This window comes from Amphibalanus amphitrite, unplaced genomic scaffold (genome assembly GCF_019059575.1).
Source record: "Amphibalanus amphitrite isolate SeventyFive unplaced genomic scaffold, NRLGWU_Aamphi_draft 001130F_arrow, whole genome shotgun sequence".
NCBI classification, from domain to species: Eukaryota; Metazoa; Arthropoda; class Thecostraca; order Balanomorpha; family Balanidae; genus Amphibalanus; species Amphibalanus amphitrite.
The window spans coordinates 142,507-162,438 of record NW_024882624.1 but is presented as its reverse complement, the minus strand read 5'-3'; the positions used below and the strand labels follow the sequence as shown (position 1 = coordinate 162,438).

General features: G+C 48.8%; 3 protein-coding genes across 4 annotated transcripts; 1 reads left to right on the top strand and 2 right to left on the bottom strand.

Moving 5' to 3' along the window:
• The first annotated feature begins 485 nt into the window (after positions 1-485).
• LOC122370422 (pentatricopeptide repeat-containing protein 1, mitochondrial-like) lies at positions 486-16,194 on the top strand. Of its 2 annotated transcripts, none has more exons than XM_043346038.1 (11): positions 486-787; positions 1,043-1,820; positions 2,094-2,234; positions 2,537-2,708; positions 11,604-11,752; positions 12,521-13,011; positions 13,390-13,513; positions 13,960-14,064; positions 14,504-14,634; positions 15,016-15,190; positions 15,671-16,194. In XM_043346038.1, the coding sequence occupies exons 2-11, from the start codon at positions 1,110-1,112 to the stop codon at positions 15,866-15,868; spliced, it is 2,397 nt and encodes a 798-aa protein (XP_043201973.1). In that variant the 5' UTR covers positions 486-787; positions 1,043-1,109; the 3' UTR covers positions 15,869-16,194. The 2 variants fall into 2 exon arrangements, with proteins under 2 accessions (XP_043201973.1, XP_043201972.1); XM_043346037.1 differs by having other exon boundaries at positions 635-665.
• Positions 6,425-7,331, bottom strand: LOC122370423 (late histone H1-like). Its single transcript, XM_043346039.1, has one exon. It carries the CDS (start codon positions 7,255-7,257, stop codon positions 6,661-6,663), a length of 597 nt encoding a protein of 198 aa, XP_043201974.1. The 5' UTR covers positions 7,258-7,331; the 3' UTR covers positions 6,425-6,660.
• Positions 16,195-17,404: 1,210 nt separating the features above from the next.
• Positions 17,405-18,284, bottom strand: LOC122370421 (histone H1-like). The gene has a single exon (XM_043346035.1). It carries the CDS (start codon positions 18,212-18,214, stop codon positions 17,627-17,629), a length of 588 nt encoding a protein of 195 aa, XP_043201970.1. The 5' UTR covers positions 18,215-18,284; the 3' UTR covers positions 17,405-17,626.
• Between the last annotated feature and the right edge of the window lie 1,648 nt (positions 18,285-19,932).

Genomic DNA, 19,932 nt, shown 5'->3' with positions numbered 1-19,932 from the left:
AGTTGCCGTTATCGGAGTAGCGGACCCGACAAATAATTTGAATGCCAGGCCGTATACCTACAGATTATCAGATTGGTGGTCATAAGCTATGGCAGATGGCATGCAAAGACTTCTATTGCATCGTAGGCATGATAAAAGTAACAGATGTTGCAAGGCCCTCAGCTTGCCACAAGACACAAACGGCTGTACTTTACGGTTACCTTACCACTTCAAACCTTGGTGGGGATGACACACGGGGTGATCTCATGAATATATGTTGTGTTAATTGTTCAGTTAGTCACCATTCAGCTTTCAAAAAGTCCGCGAAATCAAACGAAAGGCACAAAAATCGGAGCTATGCTTTTCCCTTTGCCATCCGCTATGCTTTAGATTGTAGGGAAAGGTGATTTTGCTACTTTTTCTTTATACAATTTGGTAGCGCTTTCTTTGACTGCTACCAGATGGGATGGTAATTGACGCATAGTTTACGATTGTGGTGTTCTAATTGTGCTTTCATTGTACAAAAAAAAAACTTTAGTCCAATCAATGAACAGTCTTTTCCGCAACGTTTTCCAAAAGCAGTGTTTCCGGTATGTGAAAGAACATTATGAGTCATGCTCCGTGCTTCGAGTGGTGCTTCGTGATTAGTTGATCGCCCGCAGGATCGCCCGCACGGCCCGCACATTGCACGTGTATTGGGATGTGATTAGTGTTTGGATATACGTTCCACAAAACTTAGTGTTCCATCTCACGTAGAAATAGTGATTAGGTATCCTACAACGCTTTGGTGTTTCATTTCCTACGATAGGTAAGTAAACGCCAAGGCTATATGTAAACGCCTTCGGCCTTGATAAATTGCCACACAATTTATATGAATTTTGTTTGAATCCTGCCCATTGCCAATAGCATAATTATAATTATATTTCTTGCTTTATTTTGCTTAATACTTGCTCAAACAAGCTGAGCATTGATAAAATGTCCGGGAAGTTAAATCACCTATGCTTTGTTGTTTCTGATGTCTTAATATTGTATGTTGACTCAAATGATGTGCATTTTGTTTCAGAGCTATCTCAATCTCAGCAAGATAACTTTACCAGATTTCTGAAGCATCAAGTGTTGGTGTTCTGAAGATGAGGTCATTGCACGTACTGCTCAGTAGGCTGGTCAGAACACATGGCACGCTTCAGCCACAATCTTTCTGTACCAGACACCCATCCCTTGTACGAGCTCTGCATGACTTTGGTGACCCAGACACATTCGGTGACTTGAAAAAGCCTCTGGAGAAACCAAGGCAAAATGATTCTGTTGAAGATTCAGAACCGAGCTTTGGAGCTGACTTACACGACCAAGATAAGTATGGCAACCACAGCCTACCTAATGCAAAGGGAAGCAGGCACAAAACTGTTCCTTACAGAATACAGGATGACATGGAAGTTCTGAAATGGAACTCAGCTCACACAGGTCACCGTCAGTCCCTTGGCAGATCAGATCGCAATAATCTTTCCTCTGCTGCTCGGGAGACTTGGCCCAGTACAGACGTCCACTCATCCCGAGGACGGGATACTCGTGGGGAAGCGCAGGACGCCCGTGGGTTAGAACGTCAATCTGCTCAGCCCTCCGGTCCCCAAACAAACCCAGCCACATCATCCACTGATGGCGCTGACAATGGCCCTGACGTCTCAGCTGCCAGTGGTGGTGTCATCGACTGGGAACTGGAGCCCGATGACGCCGATGACGTGGCCGCAGACCGGCTTCGTCAGGTGGTGTCACAGGTGCCCCAGCTGGGGATATCGTGTCATGCCTATGGCAGGAAGCTGAAACGCATGGTCAAAAATGGGAAGGTGAGCCGTGTATTCGTGTGAGTTTGAAATATTGTTAGAACTGTGTATTTGATATACAGTGAGCTCCGGTTGTCATTGCTCGTTTAGTTTCTGTGTATGGTCCTCAGAATGTAGTATTTGCTAGCTGTTTCTGAGCTTGTAATGTGAATTAGACGAGGTTTTACTCCATAGACGAGGTTTTATTCCATACAATGCACACTATTTATTAAACAGTGCAAAAAGCAAAAATGATCCGCCGCCATACACCTCAACTCAAACATGTTACGTTTACAGCTTCGGGAGGCGTTGGAGCTGTTCAACAACCAGATGCTGCTGGTGGATAAACTGCAGCCTGACGCCTACTGCTACAACATCCTCATCTCGGGATGTGCTCAGGCCGGTTACGCCAAGATGGCCTTCAAGCTCTACAGAGACGTGAGTCCCGGGCTTTTTTAAGTGTGTGTGTGTGTGGGGGGGGGGGGGGGATTGAAGGGCCGTAAAGAGCTTACTAGTTGCCTTGCGGATATGCGATTTTTGGATGAGCCAAATGACATGTGTTGGAATAGGTAGGAATGAAAGGTAGATTGCAACTGAATTACAGCCGGTATGAAATCGATAACACTTTTTGCTTCAGGCTGGGCTTAAAAAATGATCATAGTTCATAGGCCGGTTTACGACACCAATCATCGTCTTTTTTTAAACCCAGCGTGTCCATCTAACCCATCCCTCGTCCCCAGATGCGACGGCGCCATCTGAAGCCAAAGCACGTCACGTACACTGCCCTGCTGAACGCCTGTGCTAACGGACCATCGCCCGCTGACGGTCTGCGCAGGATCGAACAGCTGACTACCGCCATGGCGGACCGGGGATATGTGATGAACCCAATCAACTACCAGGCGCTGATCAAAGGTGAGTCCGAACGATGGGATCAGGCGCCAAGCTGAAAGCGCTGAATTTGGATTGTAAGCTACATATTTGTGTATTGTAGCGACCGCGTTGGGCCAGATCCACAATATCTTTCTCGATTTTGCTTCACCTATTCAGTACGAGAGAGCTTATGTGAAATTCCTTTGATTAATTAGCAGCCTACCCATGCAGCAAAGAAACACTTTTGATTTCCGCTGCAGTGTGCGTCAGTTTCGTTAGCATCCTGGGAGCAACGATAAAGCTATGGCTACGCTTTACAGCGCCGTAGGTACGGCCACCTGGACGAGAACGGCGAAATGATAGTTCAAGGAGCGACCGGTAGGTGGGATGTGCATCTTCTTTGGGGGCTTTTGTAGGGCCTTGGCCGAGACCAATGTTCGGCTTTCATGGATATCATTTTCTGAAGGACGCAGTGCAGGAGTGTAGCTCCTCGTGCTAGCAGTGCTATAGTTCGTTTTATTTCAAAAGGACGCTGGCTCAAAGTTCATTATTGAAGCTCTCACGTGAGTTTTGGCAACTTCAGCGTCTGGCTAAGAATTTCTTGCCGAAAAAATGATCGATTTCAAATTGTGCTCGGTAAATACATGGAAATTGTGACTTCAAAAATGAGCATACTATGATGACGTCACTGGTGGCAGCTGGCACCCAATGTCCGTACGAAAGCATTCGTTGCCAACGAATTTAGGGAAAACTTCGTTTTTTGCTCTTACCGAGGCCCGAATCGAGTATGCGATTCTTTCCATGATAGTTATGCATTGCATTGCAATGCAAGTTCCACAGCATGACGTCACCACTGTTCTCATATCTAGTTCCAAAACGCAGGCATGGAATTTATCGGGAATAATTCACATGTTAAAATAAGGCGACATTCGAGTTTCTCGGGTTCAGTTTTGGCCCGTTTTGCTCGCTAAAACACGTGCTTGTTCGAAAAACATACTTTGAGCCAGCGTCCTTTTGAAAAAAAAAACGAACTATAGTGCTTCTGCAAGGGTCAAAGTGCACCAAGCTACCATCGCACCTTACAGATCTCAGATTATGAAGAGGAGCTCGGCTAGTGAAATGCTGTGTGACTCAGCAGCCGAAAAGCTTGATATGAGGTCAGATGGGACATTAGTGACTTTCTATAATCCATTTCAAGTTAATACCTACATACCATAATGAGTAAGGTCGTCTAACCTTCTCTTTAGCTTCTTTTGCTGCTTGTAGGCTTTAGTTATACATGTAACCAAGATTATCAACCGTTCAGCTTTTATGGCAACAAAAAGTAAATACATTTTCTGTGCAAAGTTTTTAGAATTTTCTCTTCCTTTACCTGACAACCGTCCGGGTCCGAAAGCGGTGCTCAGTTATCGTTAAACGTTTTTCTGTCGGGATTTTGGGCACACTGATGTGTTTTGCTTCAATTCGGTAAAACAGCTGATCACGAAGGACTCAACTCCCCTGTATTCATGTATTTCGGCCTTTTGACGGCCGCGTGGCCACATAACTGGGGTATCCCACGATAAATCGAACCCGATTCGTCACCCTCGCCTCTTCTAGTTCGATGAAAACTGGCTCCACAGATGTAAATATAATTTGCTTCTCCGAATGCATCGTGACAAATTCAGGCATATCATGTCAGAGCTTATTTTAGTTACAGTGGAAAGCAGTTTTCTATTTACTATGCGTCGGAACGATATGTTTCGAAGGCTCCAATCATTAGAAGCAGGGATGCGGAGCCGTGGAAATTTCAGACGGCTTCGGCTCCGGCTCCGGCTCCGGCTCCGGGTGAAATGTCATGGCGGCTCCGGCTCCGGCTCCGAGTAAAATGATCCGGCTCCAGCGGCTCCGGCTCCGGCTTCTACTCAGTACATCCCCTATGCGATCAATTAAATGCGGGTGGAAGAAAAAGGCGATGGGATTGGTACACGTTGCTTCTGTATTTGTATAACAAGGCTATTTTGAATACCACATTGTTTTACGCCTTGTACTGTCAAACCGAGCTTGGTAAATAATTGTTTCCTGTTCTACTGTTATCTATGTTTCCTCTTAAGAAAAGGAGCCGGAGTCGCCCCCTTTTTTGACGGCTCCGGCTCCGGGCTATATTGTTTCACGGCTCCGGCTCCTGGCAAAATATGCCGGCTCCGGCGGCTCCGGCTCCGGCTCCGCACCCCTGATTAGAAGGCTTATCTAATCGACAATTCTTTTGCCACAATAAACTGCCATGAACCAAAGGCTATTGCTCGTTAATCGTTTTTTTTTTAAGGTGGTCTAGCTCCAAGGTCTTCATCTAAGATGCCACATTAGTTACGACAAATACTGAAGTTTATGTTATTACCTGAGCCCAAAGTCATTGCTTTGCGGTCTTTTTTTTTAAGTTACCAGAATCCCTATCCCGACCCCCGACCTTCGGCCAACGCGCTCGCTTTTCCGTGAAGCTCACGCTGTAATGGGAGTGAAGCGGCGATTGAGTACTGCATCAACCACGATTGAAACTTTTTGTGCCGTAAAAAGAAACGCCTGAAAAAAAAACAATTCTTTTTTCTAATGTATGATTTGACCTTTAGATTGAAAAATATCGAAATATCAAATTAAAAAACTCAAAAAGGCTGCCTCCAATTACCACGTAACCCACAAACACGTTCGACTACGAACTTCCACCCAAGATACCTATAATAAACAGGTAGATCCGATGTTTTGAGTAAAGCCCTGGTGACGTCACTGATATTTCTTATATGGAGAATTTCACCCGTAAGGAAAATATTTTACATACAAAAATTTGTATGCTAATAGGAAAAAATACAATCTTTCAATTCCACCATGAAAATTATATACTTTAATTAATAAACTCGAAGTCCTTTGAGTGTTTGTCCCAACCCCCTGTTATACCTTTGGTCACGTGACTACCATGATACACTTTGCATTTTACAAGGTTATGACTTAAACGGAAGTAATAAATGCTGCAAATGTATTATTTATGATGTTTTAGGCAGCAATCGTGTGAATATATCCTGAAATTATCATTAATCTGCTGAAAAGAAGTCACGTGATGTTACCAGATTGTGCTCGGACAGCATCTTCTTGAATTTCGATTTTGAGTGCTTTGTACCTTCATTGAGGCCTAATAACGGACGTTTTTAGTTATAAAATGAAGCACTGAATCTAATGAGGGCAAAATTTAATCATTTTTGCACTTTCAGGCTGGGCTATCCTGGCATGAACTTCGGCAAGTTTGTGTGTAAAGCCTATGGTGAAGGGAAAACTTCACGCCCGGCTGACGTCACAGACCTCGGCTACCAAATCGTGTCCGGTGGGGGTCGCTTCCACCGATGACTGGTTTTCTACGTGGCGGACCGGATTCCGAATGTAAACAGATGTTCGACCACGCGCTGACGTATCAGACGCTGTGTAGTATGTGTATGTTTGCGGTATTTCCGATTCCAAGCAGCACAAAGAAACCCACCCGTGCCATGCGTCGCTTCATTGTAGATCGACACATGCGACTGCGTCTATAGAAACGACACGTATCTGTAGCCCTGGGGGTATATACGCGACATGTATTTGTGTTCGTTCGAGTACGTAGCGGCCATTTGTTTCTAGGTGTGTCGCTGCGTGATGCTCTGTAAACCAACTCGTCACGAAACCCGCCCCAAACCATAACCGGTCCAACCGGTTACCGCAGGTCTCTCAGTTCCCTTCCACGTCACAAAAGGCACGTCTCGTTCAAATGACATTATATTCTGTGATGGTGGCGTATCCCTCCCCCCAGCAGTGAGATCGTCCTCAAAGGACACAGACAAACACTGGCTCGCTGGTGGATTCGAACCCGGGACCGCTGGCCCCGCCTGCGCTATGACTGCTCGCAAATATCCTTCAATATGAATGATTATGGTTAAAGCACAAAATACTTTGTACACACGACGTAACATAACAATCAAAGCACGGAACAGAACGCTTACTTCTTTCCCGCCTTCTTCGGGCTCTTCTTCGCTGCCGCCTTCTTAGCGGGTGACTTCTTCGGGGTCTTCTTGGCCGCCGGCTTCTTCACAGCTTTCGTCTTCTTGGCCGCAGTCTTCTTTGCGGGCGACTTCGCCTTGGGCTTCTTGGCTGCCGCCTTCTTAGCGGGAGACTTGGCCTTCTTGGCAGGAGACTTTGCTGCCTTCTTTGCGGGCGACTTGGCCTTCTTGGCTGGGGACTTAGCCACCTTCTTGACGACCTTCTTGGGCTTGTCCGTCGCGGCCTTGGGCTTCTTCGCCTTGGCGGCAGCCAGACGGTAGCGTCCAGCGAGCAGCGATGAGTCTGTTTGACCCTTAGGTCGGGTCAGCTTGCCGGCAGCCAGACCAGCCTCGAACGCCCTCCGGAGCATGTGGTTGAGCAGCTGGGCCGACTTGATCTGGTTGTGCGCCAGGATGTGCTTCTTGATGGCCATCACCGACGTTCCCTTGGGATCTTTCTCCGTGCTGATTGCCTTGGTGATCATCTCCAGGGTCGGAGGATGGGTCGGCTTGGAGGCCTTCTTGGCTCCGGCCTTCTTAGCGGGACTCGCAGACATGTTGAACACTAGCACGTGACACACGGAGCGATGTGACCTCTACGGCGGCTGAGCGCGTTCTGCGCCGCCCACCGCCGGACCGGCCTTTATAGGCGGACCGCCGACGGCCACGAACGAGTCCGCTCGTAGCCGCCGCCGCTCGCCAGTCACCCCTGCCGCCCGGCCCGAGCGTGTGCTTGTACCCCTGGTGGCGGCGCTGACCTGACCTGACCACGCCGGGTCACCGAGATGATTTTGGTACCGATCGACGCAGAAATAGTTTGACTACATGGTGTGAAGTTTTCAGGAGGGTTCGTATGGTAGAAAAGATATGAGCGTTGGTTGAAGTTGAAAGTTGATGATTTCGAATGTGAAATCAATAAGGAAAGTGAAAATTTCGTACACTTTTTGGGTGATTTTTGGAATTTTCCTTTTGGATCCACGTAGCCCTTCTATTTGTCCTTCAGTGTAAGAAGTTTCGTCGGTTTCTGTACTACCACCGTCTTCTGAGGTCGGTTTGAATGAGTGCTCTCAGGAGCAATTTTCGGAGTTTGTAGCGTCGGTCGCCGCCGTTGCTGAACGGGACAGGTTCGGGCAGGAACAGCCGGGGGCGGTACGAGGACGACCCGGGTCAGGGCACAGGTCAGCCATACTGCCTCAGGGCACTCCTCGAGGACATTGGCGAAGACTGTATTCCAAAACAGGCCCCAGGCGAACTCACAGGGTCAGTGGTGCTTCAAGAGCTTTCGTTGTTGTTAGGCTCTGTTTTGGACAGGTTTTGACTTCCATTTGTCCGAGCTAGACTGGTTTGAAGCCGAATGGTATACGATGCAGCTAAGTTCAGCGGTCGGAAGGATTGTCCGTCGTCCCCTTGTTTTGCTCACGATGCTCTCAGTTTGTGTGGGGCATGCATGTCGTTCCTATGCCGGGGGCGGGGCGCAGTTTGTGCAAGTGCGTGTCGGCGTGGAGCGGAGGGCGGGGTCCGTTTACTACGTTGGATGGAAGCGAATGTCAGCTCTGCCCTCGGGCTGCTCCTGCAGCTAGTGCACGGGTATGTTGGTCTGACGAGGTTGTGAATGGCCTGGGGAGCGGTACAACTACATAGGGGAGCGGTACAACATACATACAACTACATAACTACAAAACTTCTCTGCTCTGAAGTTTTGTGTGAAGCTTTGAACCCGTAACGTTTTTTTTTTTTTTTTCTGAGACCGCCCTAGGGATCTGAGCAGCGTATCCCTCGTGATCCTCGCTGGCTTTGTTCGCTCCTAGCCAGGGTGGCTATCCCGACACGAACGGGAGTTTTACCATCGGTGCCTCCCGCTGGCCGTGTGATATTATATAATATCGCTGAGTTGGAACCACTGTGGCCGACGCTCTCAGTTTGATGCGTATCAACATACCTATGCTTGTTTGCATATAATGGTGGGGCCTTATGTAAAGTACCCATAAGGCTAAATTGGAAACGTCCCTCGTTAGGATGGCTTTATTCACTCGCGTTCTAAAAGCAGACTGCTTTTCAAATGGTATGAAATTTGAATTTATATCGCCACTCATTATTAAATCTTTTCATGCTATGATGCATAGATTGAATCATGAATGTTTATTCACGAATACACTATACTCGTAGTTCGAAGACGTCGATGACGAGTGCAGTCCGGGTGCCTATAAAACTAATATCTTCATCATTATCATCGTACTTGAGTCCAATGTTGTCCTATGTTTTTAGTTGTTTATGATCGAACCCACGTTGAGTAGAAGGCCCGTTCCAAAGTTTCCTTTGTTTAAATTTCTAGACATCTGTCCCGTAGCGTGTGTGCGCTACGTTAGACCGGATGTAGAGGTAATAACGGATGCCCCCCTGCCATTTCGGTTAGGATGACGTAGCGTTATACGCACCCGCCCATACGCCGAGTTGTGTAAGTGTTGTCCCGTTCATTAGTGTTGATGTTGATGTTGATGGTATTTTAATGAGCGTTTATGATTATTTACTGCGTGATATTGTGTGTGCTTATGCTATTCATTTGTTTGTCAACACATGCAGTGTAAACAAATAAGCAACAAAATATACCTAAGCTCCATGCTTGTGAGTGTACGAGAATCCCTTGCCCGGTGGAAGTGTTTGTGTTATAGGCTTTTGTGCGATTCCACCTCATGCCAAATGATCAGTTGTTGAAGTCTTCCAAACTGGTGACCTGCAAATTAAACCGTCATGCCTTCACATGCGAAACTTCAATGACATATTATCCTGACCCAGCTTTTTGTGACCTTTAGACCCGTGGTCTCATGCTTGCAAACACATTGGCATCGCTTCACCCTCCTGTCTTTCATGGCCGATTGATTTCCAAACATCTACTCCACGCACGTCAACTTTGTACGCGATACGAGTTGACCTTACGTCGAGCTAGCGTGCCACTCTGGCCGGTAGCCAGGGTTCAGTGCCAGAATGAGGCCAAGTCTGATGGGTCTCGGCCAAATACGCGAGCGTCAAACGCGCCCGGAGGGCGTTGTGGTGAAGGAGGTGACTTTCTCTCGACTCTGGTCTCTCTAGAGGTGAACATGCTGTTAATTCTGCTGCATACGGTTTGAGTCTGTGATCGGCATAAATATGGCAGCTTGGCCGCGTTTGAATGAAGTGTCTTTATATTTCCATTGAGCACACGGTCTTCAAAGCAAACATTATCTAACTACTTGGGTTAAAGATCTAGGCTTTTGAATACACTTTTTTTCTCTTTTGAATGCGTCTATCCCTTCCTGTTATCCCTAACGCACGAACTTGCCTAAAGAATGAGCTTAAAATCGTAATAATTTGTTAGAGCGAGAGTCCATGGTCCTCGCGATACGATCAGTCCCTCGACGGGCTGACCCTTCTCTGCAGGGGACCAGGGCCTCGAAGACCCTCCTGTGAGTCTAGCCTGGGGATATGGAGGGGAGGGGTGGCGGCAGGTGGCAGGGGCCATGGTTTGTCAAATATAAACGATCGCGTCGGGATTTCTACCCAGGAGGCGTTGCCGTATCCAGTCGCCTGGTGGGGTGAGAGTGGGGGAGGGTCTAATTAAACTGGCGATGAGTAGGCCACATGCTTCATCGGTTACCTACTAACATTCCGTGATTAATTAGTGCTTATTTAATTATTGCATGTTTATTGTCAGAGTGAGAATAAGGCCAGGTTTTTCAAACTGTCAATGGTCGATACAAAATGTAAGTTAAAAAAGAATATGATATTATGCACTACAGCCCCTAAAGCTCAAGAAGCAGAAGTTAGGACAGGTCCTGACGGGCCCCGTCCGCTCATATCGGTCGCTGTCGCTATATAGTCGTCTCTCTCGGCAACCAATAGCGGCCCCGGTCCGTCGTCACTGAGCCCCTTAGCACCAGTCCGAGCTCACTGTACTACCGCACTGTGACGTGGCACTGTTCTCCGCTCTGATTGGCTGGCGTCGTCAGCTGACTGTGACGTTCCTGTGAATTGTTTATGTGACGTCACACAGGTCGATAGTGATGACGTTTGGAGCGGCGGCCGCCTGAACAGACTCGCTGTTACGGCCGGCGCTCCGCTACCGACACTGTGACGTCATTTGATGGCCAGTGACGTCACCAGGGCTCGATGTGCCTGCGGCGTCCTGTTGGACGTTCGACATGATCATGCCGAACTCCAAGGACTGGAGGAAACCTTCAGCTCTTGCCTCACCTGGAAGTAAATAAATGTACTCGTACAGCGTCGTAAAAACAAAACATCGCATTTATTCTTCTGCCTGGCCATGATAATAATAAGTTCCTATTTCTTCCTCTTCTTCTCACTTCCCCTTTATTATGCTCCCTTATTCATGTATCGTGCCCCTGTGCCTCATTCCTACTGCTTATGTAGCTCCCTGTTTCCCATGTCGCTCTCCCTCGACATCTATTCTTATGTTCCCCATCTTTCTGTCTTCTTTTCTTTATTGGTTATTCCACCACCCCAAGTCTAACGAATCCTGTACGACTCACCTTCCCGTCTAAATTCCCTCCCCATCTAACCCTGATCTAACCCGTTTCCCATCCGGCCCTCATCTAATCCCCCTTCCCATTTAGCCCTCATTTAACTGCCTAACTACCATCTAATTCCCTTATTTGACCCCCCTCTCCTCTTTCTTTTGCAGCATACGGCCGCTGTGGGGAGCTGCAGCGTGCGTTTGAGACGCTCTCCATCTAATTTCCCTGTCTAGCCCTGCCGCTGCCCTGTCTAAATCTCCCCTGCTCTCTTTTACAGCGTACGGTCGCCGCGGGGAGCTGCAGCGTGCCTTTGAGACACTATCTAACTCCCCATTTAACTCCCCTGTTTTACTCCCTCTCTCCCATCTAAATCTCCCCTCTTCTCTCTCTTTCAGCATACGGCCGCTGCGGGGAGCTCCAGCGTGCGTTTGAGACCGCCGACGAGCTGCTGCGACTGGGTCACCCCTTGACCGCCGAGCTGGCCAGTTTTCTACTGCAGGCGTGCATCTCAGACACCGGAGAGGGCTTCAGACATGCCCTGCTGGTGAGTGGACGGGAGGGGAGGGAGGTGAGGAGAGGTGAGGTGAGATGAGGTGAGGTGATGTGAGGTGAGTGAGGTGAGTGAGGTGAGGTGAGGTTAGGTGGGCTGAGGTTAGGTTAGTTGAGGTGAGATGATGTGAGGTGAGGTTAGGTTAGGTGAGGTGAGGATAGGTGAGGTGAGGTGAGGTGAGGTGAGGTGAGTGAGTAGAGGTGAGGTGAGGTTAGGTGAGTGAGTGAGTAGAGTAGAGGACTGAGATAGTTTGGACTGCCGTGTATACTATTACAGCCGCTGATGGATGACTCTGCTGCTGAGAGAGCTGATATCTCTGCTGCTGGATGACTCTGCTGCTGGGAGAGCTGGGAAGGAGGCTTATACTCTTTTCTGTGGTTGGTAATTGTAACTGGATGAATTGGTGTAGCGCAACGAATCTCTTCTCTTCCGCTGGGGTAGTGCGAATTCAACCTTGCAAGTTCTCACGCTCTAAATGAATACAGTATGGTTATCATTATTTCATTATAAGCTTCCTAATGAACACCTGTTGGAAATGTTTTCCTACCTCAGGAGCGATATGTTGTATCCAGCGAATGTTGATATTGTAAATACCGGTGTGTTCATTGTTTCAAACTCCTGATAGCACTTCTGAGGCTCCTGAACCCCGGGGTGAACCTAATTATACATCAACATCCGCAAGGGCAATCTGAGGTTACTACACGAGCTGACACGCTAGCCAGCTGGCCAGTGATCACTTATCTCTCCCCCCTTTTCCCTCAGGTATGGCATAAAGTACGCTCCAAGCACGTACCGCCCTCTATCTACCTCTACAACCTAATGCTGCGAGCAGCTCTGGACTGCGGCGCCGGGGACATCGCCACCTTTGAGCAGGCGATGAAACTAATAGTGTCCAGCTCGCCGCTTGACAGCGCTGCGGTCGCTGCTTTGACTGCAGGGGCGAAATCAGCATCGGGCTCTAATCGTGACAATCGTGAGAGCTCGAATCTCGGAGATGGTAATCGGACAATGAATGCTAGTCAGAAGAGTAAGGCGAAGTTGGCAGACTCAGCTCAGTCTTCGCAGAAGCAACAACAGCATCAACAACAGAAGCAGCAGGACACACAGGTTGTTCACGTGACTGAATGCCTGCGCTCGGCTGGTGCCTTGGAGAAGATCGGGCCGCTGGCCGCGGATCTACCTGACCTGCTGGGACCGAGACCTCACCGAGGAGGTTTGGTGGAGCTGCGGCATTTGGACACCGCGCCCGCCAGGTGAGGGGGATGGGAAGGAGCTGGCACTTTTATCTTCTTTTGTAAAGTTTGTTTGGATGTTGAATGGATGGATTGAAAGACACTTATCCAAGATAAGTGTCTTTCTGTCTATCTTTCCTCCACTTTGTTTCTTTTACGATCCCTATTCCTCTGATGTGACATCTTCTATTTTCTTCCTTCTCTGATTCTTCTTCTTTCTCTTGCCTTTCAAACATGATATGCCAGTTTTGTATGCACCTTGCAATGTTATCCACCTGTAAGTCCAGACACCTCTACCCCCTAGCACTCTCCACCAGCACCTTCGGCTTTGGCACCCATGCACTCTTATGAGTCCTGCCTCTTAGCTGACACCAGCTAACCCCTCCTCCCGCTCTTCAGACTGGCTGTACTAGGCGGCTGGACGGGGCTGCTTCAGACCATGGCTGCCGACGGTGTTCAGCCCGACATCAGGACCTTCTCGCTCCTGCTGAACACGATGCCGAACGACTCCGGCCAGCAGGAGGTAGGACGTGTGATGTGGTTTGACGCATGATTTGGGTGATGTGGTGTCTACTGTCTATAGGAATTGTAAGTGAGTCATAGCTGAGTCAGTGCGTCACAACTGAGTCGGTGAGTTACAACTGAGTCAGTGACTCATAGCGAAGTCAGTAAGTTTCAGCCAAGTTCATTAGCGAGTCACTCCTTATGTCGGTGAATCATAACTAAGTTTGTATGATAGTACGGAGTCAATTTATTACCGTTCAGTCAGTGAGATTCTACTGGAGTCAATGAGTCACTCCAATCAGTGAGCTGAGTAATAGGATTCATACTAGAGTCGTAAGTGAGCTGAGTCATAAGATTCAGTTACGGTGAAGTCGGTGAGTCACAAGCCATGACTACTGAGTGAGTCACAGTCAGCAGCTTAGTCATATCTAGAGTCAGACTGACTGGATCTCGCCGGTGTTACAGAGGTTGCTGAAGACGATGGATGCGCTGGGCGTCCAGCCCGACGTCGGCTTCTTCAACCAGCTCATCAAGAAGCGGGCCTCCTGCCGTGATACCGCCGGCGCTCAGGTACAAAGTGCCATCGAAATTCGCTGGAGAGCGTGTTTATCTGCGCCAAATACCGCATATTCTCCGAGATGTTATTCACACATGCTGACACATGACACGTTTGTAAGTCTGTGAACAATGCTCAGTTCGATATTATACACACCCATCATGCTTTTAAATGTCAGCCAGCGCACATAAAATGTGTGCAAGGCTCAGCACTGTTTTCTTTCTTTTTCACGATATAGCCAGAACAAACCTTGTCTCTGTAGGCATTTCTTCGTTGATCTTCGTACTGTTGAGTCGTTGACCTGGTGAAAGCATATGCCGGTTTTACCACATTCGTTCCGTAATGGTTGTTGACATTCGAACTGGCCCATTACCGGTCCGTGGTCCTTTAAATTTGTCCTATAGCCACTGTGTGTCGCCATTTAACCCGGCCTGTTTCTGTCCCGATCCACAGGCGGCCTTCGGTGAGCTGGAGCGCCGTCAACTTACCCCCGACGTCGCTTCGTTCGGGTGTCTGGCCATGTCTGTCTCCTCACAGCGGGGACTCGATGAGTTCATGGAGAAGTTACAGGCGGCCAACGTACGGTAAGGGCTCAGACTGGGATGTGGTGACGTTTTGGGGATCATGGGTTAATTTCGAGCGATATGGGGTCCGGTACGGTTGTTTCAGAAATCACGATATCTGGATGGGTCGGTCGATCGTGAAGGAACCTCGCACTTCGCATCTCATCTTTTGATTTGTTTGGTTTAATCAAGTCGACAGCGACATCCAAAATTGGATTGTCAGCTTCATTGGTAATACTTATCTCTAACATATTTTTCTTATGTTTCAGTGTTAATCAGTGTTTCGCTTCGCGTGCAGTTTTCCGGCGATATTTTTACATACTGTCGTTGAATGTGCCGCATTCATCTAACTATTGACCATGTTACATCCGTGATCTGATGTCTATCCTGACCCTACCCCAGGCCAAACGTGGAGATTCTCACCACCCTTCTGAACGGCGCGGCCCGGGCGGCCGACCCACACCGCACTCTGACCGTCATGGAGGCGTTTGTGAAGCACCAAGTGCGTCCCGACCGCCGCGCCCTGCAGCGGCTGGAGGAGCTCAGGCTGAGGCTACAGGAGCTGCTGGTGGAGAGGGTAAGAGTGGTGGAGGGAAGGGGAGAGGGGAGGAGGTGAAGGTGTCAGGTGATCATGTTCAGAGGAGAGCTCGGTAAATAGTTACTAGGCGCGATTGCAGTGTGGCGGATCTGATGATGAACAGTGAAATATCAGATCAGTATAAGTGTTAGCGAGAGAAGCGTATGGATGAAAGAGGAGTATGGGAATAAAAATATTGAAATGTGATGAGGACGAGGTAGGACTGAAAGACGTGTTTCCTTTGGACGAAACTAGTGACATTGAAAGTTATAACGGCAACTTTGGAAGAATTGTCACATGCTTAAAAATCCAATAACAGAAGGAAGGACTGCTGCATTTATATAAAAAACATCGCTGCCCTTCTAGAATATCAATTCGACTATCGACGGTCGTTCTGTCTGTTCCCTCGGCCCCCACCAGTCTGATAATGCCTTCTCCCTACAGATCTGACTGTGCTCGTACCCCTCTGTCTACCCCCAGGAGCGCGGTGGTCCGGTGCCGTCGGCCGCCCGTCGGCGCTCCTTCCCCGAGTGGGTACAAAAGTTCCGACTGCGGTACGCCGGCTGGCTGGCCGAGACGGAGATGGAGCCGGAACTGCCTCAGAGCAGCCAGTACCGGCCTCGGTCTCTGGTAGAGACGGTAGAGGAGGGGAAGCGGGTTACTGCTGGAGGGACTTGAACAGGATTGCATTGAGTTGCATTGCAAGAGAACTTAAATCTGCAGTCTCCAAATAGTCTGCAAGACCTGAATGACCATAGTCTGTGAGGAGCTGGTAGACCGTAGTATTCAGAATTCAGGACCACGGTCAACGAAACGTCCTGAAGACCACGTTTGATCATGGTCTACGATAGACTCGTCTTTTAGACCTCACAGATCACGGCCAGTGGCTGCTACTCTCGTTGGTCATATTTCGCGCTGTGTATCGTTTGATGCTCGGGCAGATGCTGTATTACTTACGCAGTAACGGCATTGTCAACTGAGTACTGTACGCTGTGATAATCATTATATTGTGGTCGTTGTTTTGTGAATGCTGTGCGATGTTTCTGAAGACTATTGAAATGAATTGAAGGCAACTGTGCATTGAGAAAGAGTTTGGACACATTCTTGACGTACGATGAAATCAACCGGGAAATAGACAAACCTGTTTGCCGAAAAGACAAATGTTTTGAGCCTCAGCTTGCTATAACATACTGTGGTCCGTGCTCTCGTTCCCAACCCTGATGCCGCTTCCCTTCATTGACCTGGCCAGTGGCCTGACCTGATCGGTGTCTGATCCTCTCTGTCCTCTCTTCTGTTCCGCTCTCCGCAGGGTTCTCTCCGAGTACGAGTGAGACACCCTACCTTCCTTTCATCAATCCGAGGAAACCAGCAAACATCGAGGATGTTCCAACGTAGCTGGATGGTGGAGACTGGTGCTCACCGTCACCCTGCCGAAGGTCGATACTTTGGTAAGAGTTCAGCACACCAGGCTATCGAGATGCTACTTAGCCGATTCCGCAGTCTGCCTGTTTGGTACTGAGTGGGAATTGAATCAAAGCCAAGTTAGAGCCAAGCTGCCAAAAATAACGCTTTGTCTTTTGACTGGAGGGGAAACGGTAGTCACCGTGGGGAAGCGGATGAGGTAGATGGTGAATCAGTGCGAAGTGCGTCGAGCGGTGGTTAGTTTGGCTTCGGCTCACCGACGTATTGTGGTTGACCTTACAACTAGAGCTTGGTAGGTGGCGCCAGGCTCGCCTAATTTCAAATGCATTTCCCCATGTTGTGGGGACTGGGGAGGGGGAGGGAACTGAGCTTCGATTATGAATCGGATATGAACCGCCTCTGTGCTCAAGCTTATTAAAGGCATCTGGTTTTTGCGAGACGCAAACGCTCGATACTTTCAAAAAGCCACCCATTGAAGTTCCCTGAACTGTCTGTAATGACTGCTTCGTCCGTTGTGGGTGGTAATTGGGACGGTAGCCGGCGTCAGTGACCTAATTGCCGTGGTAATAGAAAGTTGAGCCGCTCCCTCCGACCGGCGGTCTAGGAAAACTGAAGTGCCGTATTATTTCCAACATTACTCAGAATGCAAGGCCCTGTTCCCAGTCATGTGTGCATGTTATATTGAGTACCAGCCTATTGATCATTGCTTTCTCTAGTGTGCACTCCTCTCCTTTCAAGCGCCTCCCCCCCCCCCCCGAGTTCAGACATCCCAGTCGCCACAAAAGCTCGTTTCGATGAGATGATGTATTGATGATCAAATGCGATGGATGATACAGTACATTGTGCCATTACTGGCGGCGATAATTACTCGATTATCGAGCATCAACATATGGCGAGATCCACCTTCGAGCGACTGGCTCGGCTCCAATAAAGCATCACAAGATGCATATTCTCGATTAATGACGATGATCTACATACACTGAATTTGTACACTGTCACGTTTTAGAAGGCCATTTATGCCTTCTTTGCCGCCTTCTTGGGAGTCTTCTTTGCTGCGGTCTTCTTAGCAGCCGGCTTCTTGGGCGTCTTCTTCACCTTCTTGGGCGACTTGGCCTTCTTTGCAGCGGCGGCAGGCTTCTTCTTGGGCGTCTTGGCCTTCTTCGGCTTCGCTGCTGCTTTCTTAGCGGGGGACTTGGCCGCCTTGGGCTTCTTGACGACCTTCTTGGGCTTGGCCGGGGCTGCCTTGGCCTTCTTTTCCTTCACGGCGAGACGGTAGCGTCCGGCGAGCAGGTGGGACTCACCCTGGCCCTTGGGGCGCGACAGCTTTCCTGCAGCCAGACCAGCCTCGAACGCCCTGCGCAGCATGTGGTTCAGGAACTGGGCAGACTTCACCTGGTAGTTGGCGGTGATATACTTCTTGATGGCCAGAACAGAGGTGCCCTTGGGGTCCTTCTCACTCTCGATGGCTTTCTCGATGAGCTGCATGGTAGGCGGGCGGTCAGACTTGGCCTTCTTGGCGGCACCATCCTTGGGCTTGCGTCCCTTCTTGGCAGGAGTAGCCGGGGCGGCAGGCGCGGCAGCGGGGGCTTCAGTATCGGCCATGGCGAGAGCTAGCACGGAGCGACGTGAACACGGCGAGCGTCGGACTGAGACTGATGACGGCGCCCGGTCGGCGGTGTTTATATAGCCGCGGCGCGGACGACAGCGAGCGCACTGTGCCGCCGCGGCCGACGAGAGTTGAGCGGCCGCCGCGCGCCGCTGCAACTGTGTTTGTAGTTTATTGACAGCGCTCAAAATAGAAAATACCGATCGTGTTATGTCAAAATTTGAGTTGATATGTAAACTGAAATAGTGGAACTTTGTTATGTGAATGATTCAATGTTCTACCTCCAAAGGTTTAGAAGATACAGGCGTGTAAAGATGAAATTTCCTGAAGTAAAAAATTAAATCTTGCAATAATTGATAAAATTAAGGGCTTTCTATGCAGTATACATTTCTAATTATGATTTCATCACGAAGAACGCTTTATGCTGAGTCTGTGAGCCGATTTTCACACTTGGACACCCACTATACATGCCGCTACAGGGCTTTGTTCGAAGATTTCCACAAGCACATTCCGAGCAACATCCAACGGCTTATTTGGATTCCTCGCAACGGTCATGGCAGACTTTCTACTTATATTTGATAATTTTTCAACAGCATGTTGATCGTTAAGATGAACTACGAAATACTGGACAAATAACACGAAAGTTATGATGCTGGAGAGCTTAGAATGAAGCATTTCTGCATTAGTTTCAATAATTCATTGTTCGGCTGGGCGCCGGGCCAAATGAGGCCAATCTGGGGGATGCATTCCCAACCCTCGTACGCTGCAACAAATATTGCACAGTCCTTGCACATATGATAAATCATGCTGAGTGATCATGCTTCTATGTTTTAGTTATGTATGGTTTTACCGAAATATATTCAAATCAAACGGGGAATACCAAGCTGTAGTGCGTTCTGTGCATAACGGTTTTGTAATCTTTTTGAAATCGGTCGCTCCGACCTGTTTCTTTCATGTGCTATGAATTATGATGTGGTGACTTTTTCGACTCGGTTTCTTTACTGGACATCATTTGCCATATAAGCCGTTTCCCCACAGATCATGGCTACGACCCGGGGGTAGCGGACGGGCGGGCGTCGGGGCGGTCCGCCCCGCCTCTTTGTTCGGCCGGCCGGCCGCCGTAGCACGCCCCGACCGGCTACGGCCGAGTACGGCGTGACGTAGTGGAGCACGTCATACCCTGGGGGCGTGCTGCAACAGGATACGTCGGTCGTAAGAATGGAGGAGACCGGTGTCAGCTAACTCAATAGCATGACGTAGCCGAGGCTCGGGATGCGGCGTCTGTCCGTATATTTTGAATTTTTACACTTTTTTGAGCAGAGCATGTTTCATTTTTTTTTAAAGTGAACTTACCAAATGAAAAATCCAGAAGAGACATGGGCAATGGGCAACTTGCTAATTCCAGCGACCAGCTGTTTGTTATAGTGCGGATACGGGCTTAGTAAAAACTCGGCTCTCGGGCAACGATAAGTGTGAACCCGGCATTCGATAGCTCGTCGACAAAAACGTTCATGGCCAATGCCTCGCTCATTTTCGGTCCAGACAAAGGTCAGGTCAGGTAGTAATTCTTATTTCATCAACTATCAAATTTTCCACATTTCGGACATTTACAATCATGTGAGTGTGACCCGTACCGTGACGTTTATCAGGATCGTAGCAGTAGCACACCGACTACCGAGACGCCGGCCGCGGCGGCGCCGAGCCGCGTTTTTAC

Bases quoted from the DNA above. Each gene is read 5' to 3' on its own strand.
- LOC122370422 (XM_043346038.1), top strand. From the start codon at position 1,110: ATGAGGTCATTGCACGTACTGCTCAGTAGGCTGGTCAGAACACATGGC. The intron at 2,709-11,603 runs GTGAGTCCGAAC...TCTCTCTTTCAG, and splicing joins CTACCAGGCGCTGATCAAAG to CATACGGCCGCTGCGGGGAG. The intron at 15,191-15,670 runs GTAAGAGTGGTG...GTCTACCCCCAG, and splicing joins AGGAGCTGCTGGTGGAGAGG to GAGCGCGGTGGTCCGGTGCC.
- LOC122370423 (XM_043346039.1), bottom strand. From the start codon at position 7,257: ATGTCTGCGAGTCCCGCTAAGAAGGCCGGAGCCAAGAAGGCCTCCAAG.
- LOC122370421 (XM_043346035.1), bottom strand. From the start codon at position 18,214: ATGGCCGATACTGAAGCCCCCGCTGCCGCGCCTGCCGCCCCGGCTACT.